This window comes from Amaranthus tricolor, chromosome 11 (assembly GCF_026212465.1).
Source record: "Amaranthus tricolor cultivar Red isolate AtriRed21 chromosome 11, ASM2621246v1, whole genome shotgun sequence".
Classification (NCBI taxonomy): Eukaryota; Viridiplantae; Streptophyta; class Magnoliopsida; order Caryophyllales; family Amaranthaceae; genus Amaranthus; species Amaranthus tricolor.
In genome coordinates this window covers 23,256,418-23,267,161 of record NC_080057.1, presented here as the reverse complement: position 1 = coordinate 23,267,161, position 10,744 = coordinate 23,256,418, and the positions used below count along the sequence as shown (strand labels likewise).

The window sequence follows — 10,744 nt, the reverse complement described above, 5'->3', positions numbered from 1 at the left end:
ACTAAAATGTAATTTTCTTAAGATTTTAACAAGATTTTCACATATATTAAGCTTGCAATTTTATCTAAAAAAAATGCTTGCAATTTCATCATGAAAAATGGCAATGATAGACCAAATGCTCCATAATAAGTCGAATCGTTATTTACTTCCAAACATCAAGCAAGATAATAAGATTTTAACAAGATTTCACATTTAAATAAATACGGATATTTCATGATATATCACTGAGTTTCTTCGAAATTCACCATATACCACACGAAATTTTCTAATTCACCATATACCATTGAGTTTTCATCCGTTAGCACAGAATACCATCAATGACAACTGCCGTTAGTGTGCCGTTTGTGGTAAATTAATAATTCACCATATACCATTTACTTTTTTTATTTGCATCAAATACCATTTTTTTTTAAAAATATACCCGTTGGAATTATGATAAACAAAAGAAGTGTCATACAAACCAAGTAGTTAACATTTTGTTCAAAAACAACTTGAAAATAAACAATGTTCACCAAAAAAATGACACTGTTTAATGCTAAGTAGCAGTCTTTCTCTTCCCCCTAGTGTTGCCTTGCTGTGAAGAGGAAGCTGCATGTGTTGTCTTCTTTGATGATGCCTTTTTTGCCTTGCATGTCACTGCATTGTGGCCTAGTTCTTTGCATAGGCTGCATTTGTTATTCTTATGCCTCTTTCCTTTTTTTGCCTCATGAGCAGCTCTTCTCCTTTGCTTAGGTGGTCTGCCAGCATTTCTTTTCCCTTGGGGTGGTGCAATTTTTGGCACATCTAGTGAAGGCCAGTGAGTTGGATCAGCCATGGGGTGGATGTGGTCTCCATAAGTGAGTTTGTAAGCAGCCCCCTTGTAGAAAGGTGAGACAAAGTCCCTAGGATCAAGTCTCTGGTTGTAAATGACCCTTAGCCCATGCTTGCAAGGGATCCCTGATCCTTGCCATTTCCCACACCCACAAGTCATATTTCCAAGGGTGATAGGGAACTTGACATGGCCATCCCTCACCTCAAACTCTCCACCACCAGCTGTAGTGACATGGCAGAACCTAGAATCATCAGTCCTAGTCGCCAGCACCCCCTTTGTATGTTCTGTTAAATCATTAGGTTCCATGCTTACTGCTTTATCGAACCTGGAACCCATCCTTTTCATGAACCAATTCCTGACATCTTAATTATTCAAAAAACCAAAAAAAAATAAAATCACAGTAAGCAACAACAATTTTTTTGCACTTAAATAAGCAAAACAAGGACACAAATTTACCTTCCAGCACTGTCAACACAGGCATTTTCCTGTTGGCCTTTGTTATTAAATTGAATGACTCCACGAAGTTTGTTGTGTTATGATCACAACAAACTGTCCTGTCAAACATGTGCACACTCCACTGCTCTTCTACATTTTTGAGATAGTTATATGCTGCTGCATCAAAAGCTTTTTTCTTCTTGGAGGGTTACTTGGTTGAGATGGTTGACGTTGTGAGGATTGAGGTTGTAAGGGTTGAGGTTGTGAAGATTGAGGTTGTAAATCTCCTGGATAAACCTCATCTGCTGCTGGGGTAGCAAACACTCTTACATATTCAATACCATCATCATCAACATTCAAAACAGGGACCTCTACAGCCACAGTATATGCCTGCTGGGTCAAAAGCTGCTCCTAAGCTTCTGCTTCCTCTGCCATCCTTCTATTCTCTTCCTCCATTAGCCTAATATTTTCAGCCCTGTTCTTCAAAGTTTTTGCCCAACTAGCTTCTGCAGACTAAAACACAAGGGATGGTGTTTCTGTCTCTTCTATAAACACTTCAATTTCACTATTCCCTTCATTCCACTCCCACATTTTTAACATTGCCCCATCATCAACTAACTCTAACTTACGATTTGTTCTAGGTATAGTGACAAACAGGGTGAAGTATTTAGGAAGATATACATTCTGTTTCACTGAATCCTCAAACATATACTCAATTAACTCCATCAAATTGGTCTTATCAGTGTCATCCACCCTCACATCAAAAGTACCCCCTGGAGCACGTACTAACAACCACAATGTACTCATCCTAACAACAACATTTACCAACAAAACATTACATCACAATCCAAATTATAAATTGCATAAAAAACAAAAACACATCACTTTAGCATAATTCAAATTCGCATGCAACTTATCACACTTAACCCTAACCCTAACTCAATTTTGCAAAAAAAATACAAAATCAGAACTCGAAATGCAAATGGATAAGGATAGGTACCTTGCGTATGCTTAATCCACCGAATTAGCGAACTTTGTGCGAATTTCAGTCACGACCACCTGTGTTTGGGTTCTAAATCATTTCACAAACTTGCAATTCACTTTACACCAAATCGATTTTAAGGATTTTAAGGACTTTTGATGGATTTTAAGGGTTTTAGATCAATGTAGACGAATACAAAGTTTCTTGAATGGAGAAGAAGAAAGATGGAGGATCAATTTTTTGAAGAAATACGTTGTATTTGGGGAAGTCAAGCCTAACAATGGCGCCTGTTGAATGCGTAAGGGCATACTGGTAATTTACCACAAACGGCACACTGACGACAGTTGTCATTAATGGTATTTTGTGCTAACGGACGTAAACTCAATGATATATGGTGAATTTCGAAGAAACTCAGTGGTATATCATGAAATATCCGAAATAAATATATATATATATATATATATATATATATATATATATATATATATATATAAATATAAATATATAAATATATATATATATAAATATATATATATATATATATATATATATATATATATAAATATAAATATATAAATATATATATATATATATATATATATATATATATATATATATATATATATATATATATATATATATATATATATATGTATTCATTCATTCATTGGTAAAGTCATACTTAAGTTTAATGTCCTTGAAAAAATATATATAGACAACATTAGAGATGAATCAAATATAAATTTTTCGTAATAAATTTAACTTTTTTTCATTTATTATTTTTCAATATTATTGTCCATTTTTAATTTATGGACATAATTTCATCACTTTACATTTTCTCTTATTTTAAAAGGGGTGTTTGGTAAAGAGTTTATTGGAGAAATTTTAGCTGATTGGGTGAAAGAGAGGATTAAATGGGTCAAACAAGCTAAAAAAAGTGTTTGGTAAAAGAACTTATTCATAGAGGTTTTTAGCATGAACAAGCTTATTTAGCACACGCTCATAATAGCAGTGTTTTCTCTTATTTTAGCTGGTTCATCTAATTAAGTGATTAAATTACTCCTAATTTCCCCTGAAGACGCTGCATGCCTGCAACTCATTTGGGTATGTGTTTCTTCACTTTTTTTTCTATTTGTTATTTGATTTTTATGAGTAATTTTTTGAGTATTTAATTTATTGTTATTTTGGCTTTTTTTTGTAACTGAATGAATACCAGTAATTTTAGAGTATCATACACTACTAATTATCATAAATAATCATAATATAATTTTATAATTTTAACTAAGAATATACTTTACGATTTTACTAACATCTTATTGATGTTTTGTAAGTGATTACTTATGAGTTTGGTATAAATAAATGTAAACTTAACAAAAAATTTGTTACGTTCTAATATGTCTTTTCACTCTAATCAACTTTCAGTTATCAGTTAAATTTTACCAAAATACTATTTAAAAATCAGCTAATAAATTCAGTTGGTCAAATCAATTTATAAAATCAGCTGATCAAATAAATTTTTGCAATTAAATATTAGCTATTAATTATTTACTAAACACCCTAAAATATACAACACCACTTTAATTCCTATGCTAAACATTTTAACTTCCGTGTCAAAGGAGGCTAAGAGGAGTAATCATCTAAAGATCATTCACCACTATTGCATCAACGATCAAAAACCATTTAGAAATTAGAAACAAGCATCAAAATCATCCTCTATCAAAGATTCCTATTTTTCCTTACAAAATCTCCAAATTTCCGATTCAACTCACCAAAACTCTAAAAAATCAACCTACAATGTCTTCCCCAACAACCACTACACTCTCTCTCTTCCTCCTCATTTCACTTTCTCTCTCATCTTCAACTCCAACAGTCTACGACGCCATCACGAATTACGGTCTACCAGTCGGAATACTCCCTAAAGGAATTACAGATTACCAACTCAACAAACAAACCGGAGAATTCAAACTTTTCTTTCCAAGAACATGTAAATTCAGCATAGATGGGTACGATTTGGAGTATAAATCTACAATTAGTGGCGTCATTTCTCAGAATCGGATTACAAAACTAAAAGGTGTAAGTGTTAGGATCTTTATTATTTGGCTTACAATCAATGAAGTTTATAAATTGAATGATCAACTACAATTTGTTGTTGGGATTGTTTCTACTAATTTTCCTCTTGATGGATTTTTTGAATCGCCTACTTGTGGATGTGGGTTTGATTGTGATGATGATAATCATGTTTTAGGGTTAAATGAATCGGTTTCTTTTTCTTGATGTTGAATCAGTTGAATTTTATTAGTTTTTTGTTTTAATTTTAGCTGCAATTTTAGCTAGGGTAATCAGAGATGTATTTTATCAGATTGTTTAACGTAATTTCCAATTGTATTATTCGTTCCGAAATAATTGCTACCCGATTATTATCACTATTATCATTTAAATTCATTTTAGGAAGTACATTGCGGATAATATTCAAGCAAAAAATATGGAAACTTGTATGAAATGATTAATCATGTACTTTTAAAATATTGGATTCTTATAATTTTGAGTTATTTATAATTTAATATATAAATAATAAAAATAACGTATTAAATTATGTAAATGATAGTATAATAAAATAAAAAAATTATTTAATTATTAATATGATTACATCGCTTTGTATATGCAACTATTGCACAATCTTTATAGTCTCAATATTATCTATATATATGTTGCTTAAAAATTTATATTAAAATTTTATATATTTAGACGAATTTTATTTTTAATACGGTCTTTTTATTTTTAATTCGGTCTTTTTAATTATGTTTAAGTTTCACTTTTCTTTATGAAATACAAAACAAAACAAAATGTTGTATTTGTTAGGTTTAATTGGTGAATAATTTTATTTATTTTAGCTCGTCTTACATCTCTACCATCATCATTATTTTCATCATACTTGCTCATAAAGACTAAAATCAAGGTCTACAAAGAATAGAAAGATGACAAACTATGTACTTTCTCTATTTCGAAATATTCGCTATATTATTGGTATAAATACTATTTATTGTTCAAACTTATTTTATATGTTGCGCTAATGTGTAAGAAAAAATATAATCAAGTGAAATCTTGTTTGATTGGTTTAATCGCATGCTTTCCTAATATAATAACTTTTTATAATTTTTAAATGTGTATAGTTCAATATATAAATAATTAAAATAACATATTGAATTCGTATAAAGTCAAGAAAATATAATAAGTATAGTTAAACGGAGAAAATATTTATAAAAAATTACATTTTTATTAAAGAAGGTTACAATCAATAAAACAATCGGGTGCTAGATTATGTATCACTACGACACTACCTACTATTCCTAAATTAGTTGTTGCTACAATCGCTAATGATAGATCTGAAGTAAACACCTACTCGAAGTCAAGAAACTTCCCACCAAAATATGAGCCCTACATATAAGCAATTAAGCATCTCCTGTCATCCCAAATTAGCCATGTTGCATCAGAAATCTGAATTTATTGTATAAAACAAAGTCACAAACCAGGACAAGAATCACCGACCCTTTCAAACTCATCAAAAGCATTCCAAACCAGACTAATCTTTGATCATCACTACTACACCAATGGCTTCCTCATCAATCCTTCTACTTCTCTTTTTCTTATGTCTTTCCTCCATAGCCACTGCTAATGAGAAGCTTTCAGCCTATGATGCCTTAAAAACCTTCAATTTTCCAATGGGTATTCTTCCTAAAGGCGCTTTGGGTTATGATTTAAACGAAAAGACTGGAAATTTCAAAGCTTTTCTTAATGGGAGCTGTAGTTTTTCATTAGAAGGGTCTTATCAACTCAATTACAAGTCAACAATTAATGGGTTTATTTCCAAGAATAAGCTCACTAATCTTAGTGGGGTTAGTGTGAAGGTTTTCTTCATGTGGTTGAATATTGTTGAAGTGAGAAGAATTGGTGATGAACTTGAGTTTTCTGTCGGTATTACTTCTGCTAACTTTCCTGTTGATAATTTTAATGAATGCCCACAATGTGGTTGTGGATTAAAATGCAAGAATGATGTCAATAATCACCTACTCAAGGAGATTGATGAGGTTAGATCTTCTATTTCTCCAATTTGAGAGATTTTAGGGTTTGTTGATTGGTGGGTTGTTTTGTTTTTGGGTTAATTTTAATGGGTTTTATTTGATTTTGTTAATAGTTGGATATTGTGGTTTAATGTTGATAAAGTTTACCCATTTATATGTAATCAAGATCTTGCAATTATGTTTTTCTTTGTTGATATCCAGTATACAATGTTTGGTTTACTTTGTTTGAATGTGTAGATTGATTGTTATTTTGGGGCACAAATTTACGTATGATACGGTCTCACCCAAAAACGCCTCATACATATATTAAATAGCTCATCTGATACCTAATATGTCGGGTTTTTTATCTAATGTTGTCTTACCGTCCAACGAGAGATAGTCTTTCATGGTTCTATTTTGGGTGTATTGCTAGCATTTTTGATCTGCTACAAATAGACCTTTTGTAGATGGAGAATCTGATTGATATGACTAAAACTTTCATGAGAGGATTGGATTGTCTTTTACTGTTCCCGTACATTGTTTTGAGGTGATTTTAATTGGATCAGCACAAAATATTTTTTAAAAAAGTAACTGTATCCTGTATAAGTGGGAGTCCAATTTTCTTTTTTTTTTATTTGGTCTCATATAAAATGAGCTTTTTTTGGCGAGAAGTAGTGGTCGGAAGTAGTGGTACAGTAGAACAGTAAGCTGCTTATCCCTCCCAATGGAGGAAGTTGCTAACCTGGTGTTTCTTGCTAAGTAATTATTTTAAATCTGGAGAAGGAAATAATTGACTATCATTAGAACTGATATATTGGTTCATGTAGTCGACTTCAATCTTTGTTTATTAAGACTCTAGCATTGTTTGAAGAAAATAATCTCCATTACGTTTGTTTCTAATATTAGCACAACTTGACTGCACGATATGTGGTAACTAAAGGTTCAAGAAGAAACATATCCTAGGAGAAACTGTCAGTCGCATTCGAGAACAAACGACTTAAGCTTTTTCATTTTTTCTTGGAGTTGATAAGGAAATGTTCAAGAATGGTAGTAAGAATGGAAGATGTGTTTTAAAAGTCTTAGTAGGCTTCACATCTTCATCCTCCAACTCTCGTCCTCTTAGTAGGTGGTTGTATAGCTTCTCGTAGGCGTTCTTGCTTGATGGTGTTTGCCGTTTTTGGGAGTAGCATGTTTCCCTGTTTAGTTTTGTGGGTGCAAAGAGACTTGTCTATAACTGTTGAAACACATGTCGTAATATAGGTGACTCCGAAGAGAAAATTCGTAGAAGTTGAGGAGTAGGACAGTTGAGACACAAAACTCGAAACTCATCATGTTTCAAATTTTAAGTAGATAGTTATAGATATGTTCGAAACATTGGTTATTGTTCATGTTCTATACTCAATTGCTAACAAATTTCCGTTAGGTTTGGTTGCGTTTTAGGGCTATTTCTTTTAACCTCGTGTTGTTTAAGATCGGTAGTTATAGGTCTATCTATCCCGTCATGGCGTCAACAGTAGTTTCCCTAAATGGGTTTATACTTGCTGTACCGGACTTGGTTATGAATGCAGATTGCTTTCTTTAGAGTTATCTCTTGATCAGTTGATATTTCAGCACATTCAACCATGTGCAAGAAAGAATAAAGAAAAGAGCAGATTATAGCACATAAGAGCCAACCAGATGTGGATGCTCAACTGATAATCAAGTGCAGCATAAGATATGTCTACCCGTTAGCGATGCTCGACTATGAGATTATCTATTTGTTTACGAGTACATCTTCGCCTTCTGATGTAACAAGTGCTCATGTCAGGAATTCAAATTTTGGGCGATGGCGTCCAAGGACAACTTTAGTTTGATTATTTATCTCAACTCTACTCCCTGTTACAATAAGGTCATAAAAAATTTAGGGGTGTTCATAATCGGAAATTTGACATTTTGGGTACACGGTTGATCAGGTTGTTGTTTGAACAACTTATGTCTTGACCGAGCTTTTGGCATATCAAAGCTTAAGTGAACACAAGCGGAACATTAGAACATTTACGCTTTGTTGGGATTGAAGGAATTGAAATGTAGGTAAAGGGAGAGTCGGAGAGATTTATTGAGAAACAATTTCTTTTGTTTGGATAACATATTTGGAGGAGATGAATTTGAAAGGAAAGGATTGAAAGAGATTAGTTCCCTTCATTTTGTAGCAAATCAAAAAGTAACAACCAATGACCAATATTTATTTGCCAAACATCTCTATCTTACACAGTTTATCCCATATTCCCATTAATATCATTATTAGATGAAATCCCATAACATGGCATGGGTAAGGATAAGGTACTAAAATGAGTTACAATATCATCAATCATCAATCATATCATCGTATAAATAATAAAAGCACTCTATCATCTTCTTATATAATCAACCCAACAATCTCACCGACGGTCAATTGTCAAAACCGTAAACGGCATCATCGATCATCATCTTCTTTCGGTTCTCAAATTTTTTTTTAAAAACAAATTTACTGTGATCTAATCTTCTGCTTCAGGAGAATTTCACGAAGCTCAGCAACATCAATCTCAGCCGCACGATTTGCTGGTCGATAGTAACCAGTAACCGGATCCGGGATCCATGACTTCTCTACTGACCTTTCGATGTCTTCTTTGGTTGATTTCCCCATTTTTCTACTTCCGAATCCTGCAACTCCTTGTGAGACTGCAGCGAATCCCCGCCTATTCATATACAAATTCAAAATTTGAAATTAAATTACTATTGTTCATTTCATTTTCAGCAATAAACAATATTATTGGCAATATACAAATCCAAAATCAATTCAATTGCACATATTATTGAAAATAATAGAACTCAAAAGAGGTGAAAACAATAGATTGGCAGCAATAAACAACAGCAGAAAATCACGAGGAGTCTAATAGTAGCCTACCATTGGGGGGCAACGCAGATGTTGTCAGCCGCAAGGGAGAAGAAAAGTTTAGCGTTAGAGAGAGAACCAGCCATTGATTAGATTTGTGCTAAAACGCCGTCGTAAAAGGGAGTCAGAGTCAGAGTCGAAAGAGGATAGAAAGCTTCGACGACGACGAGAGGAGACACCGTTGCAGACGCCTGGATAAGTAGATGGGTTTGCTTAGTGGAACAAAGGGACTATATATAGACTTGTAGTCACCGCTCCCGTCCCTCCAATTTGCACAAATATTAAGACAAGAAGGGACCACAATAGAAAATTATTTACATTTACAAATTATGCGAAGACCACAATTAAAAGGTATTTATGTGTACAAATTAAAGAATGGACTAAAAGAAAAGGTGTCTTTATGTACAAATTAAGGAGAGGGCCACGATAAAATTATTCATATGAAAGTACAAAAAATTATTACTTCAAATAGAATCGAGACAATTTTAATGAACTCGCTAAAAAGAAAATAATACATATGTTCTAAATTGTAGATAGTTTTTTAGTTCTTCTCAATTATCTTTGTATGATATGATTCCCTGAGAAATAATCTCATATAGAATTTGACTCATTTTAATTCGTCTTAATAAACTTGTTTATTTTTAGTTTAAGATATTATTGGACCCTTTAACTGTGAATGATCCGCTTTGATTTAATATTGTCTGTTTTGAGCCGAGCCTACGAATTTGTTTTTGAGTATCATTCCTAAAGGTCTCATAATAATTTAATTGAATCATGTATATATTTGTCAATAATTTCTTATTTTTACAATATAGAATTTGAAATGTACACTTAACATATATAATCTCATAATTTTTATTCTCTATATTTTCTCATATTTCTAAATATTTACTATTTTAGTCATAAGAATTTTTAAATCTCCGTCCTAAATCTAGATGAGGTTAAATTGCCAAGTAGTGTCCACTTGCTTTATGAGCGTGTGAAAAAAGAAACGTCCCGTGAGAATGGCGAGTGGGCATTAGGGCAGGAAAGGACGGCGTACCTCATCAAAGGTAGCTTGCCTCTTAGAGCAAGTCACATGCGTCATTATTTTGGGCTTCTAGGATTATCATAGGGTCATTTTATTTGTGGGGTAGTATACTACTACATCCTCTATTTGCCCCATATATTCTTGTCCCTCTCACCATCATAAAGTGTTTTTTTAATCCTAAGTTAAAAGTTAAATATACTTTTAGTTATCCCGGTGAGAGACCGTTTTTTAAAAAGACGACATCAAAATAAAAAGTTTATATTTTTATTTTCTCTTTCTATGATATTAATTGGGCTATTTAGCCCATATATCTCATGCGTCTCTCGAAAAGACCGTCTCTCACAACAATTTGTGATATACTTTTACTCATTTATTTGGTTGGATAATTAATTTTGTGTAGAACTTATTTGATGATGATGCATGAAGATGGATTGTTCGTGTAAAACCCTTAGAATAGGCCGAACTTTTGAAAACACCTTTAATGAAAAATATGAACCAAAACCTACTCATGGGAGTG

General features: G+C 32.6%; 3 protein-coding genes across 3 annotated transcripts; 2 read left to right on the top strand and 1 right to left on the bottom strand.

The window, feature by feature from the left end:
* Positions 1 to 3,836: 3,836 nt before the first annotated feature.
* On the top strand, positions 3,837 to 4,654 carry LOC130827482 (uncharacterized). Its single transcript, XM_057693214.1, has one exon. The coding sequence runs from the start codon at positions 4,023 to 4,025 to the stop codon at positions 4,500 to 4,502; it is 480 nt and encodes a 159-aa protein (XP_057549197.1). The 5' UTR covers positions 3,837 to 4,022; the 3' UTR covers positions 4,503 to 4,654.
* Positions 4,655 to 5,034: 380 nt separating this feature from the next.
* LOC130827480 (uncharacterized) lies at positions 5,035 to 8,349 on the top strand. Its single transcript, XM_057693212.1, has one exon. It carries the CDS (start codon positions 5,837 to 5,839, stop codon positions 6,338 to 6,340), a length of 504 nt encoding a protein of 167 aa, XP_057549195.1. The 5' UTR covers positions 5,035 to 5,836; the 3' UTR covers positions 6,341 to 8,349.
* Positions 8,350 to 8,487: 138 nt separating this feature from the next.
* On the bottom strand, positions 8,488 to 9,503 carry LOC130827481 (late embryogenis abundant protein 41-like). Its single transcript, XM_057693213.1, has 2 exons — positions 9,210 to 9,503; positions 8,488 to 9,000 (listed from the first exon to the last, which is right to left on the bottom strand). The coding sequence occupies exons 1-2, from the start codon at positions 9,281 to 9,283 to the stop codon at positions 8,790 to 8,792; spliced, it is 285 nt and encodes a 94-aa protein (XP_057549196.1). The 5' UTR covers positions 9,284 to 9,503; the 3' UTR covers positions 8,488 to 8,789.
* Positions 9,504 to 10,744: the final 1,241 nt, after the last annotated feature.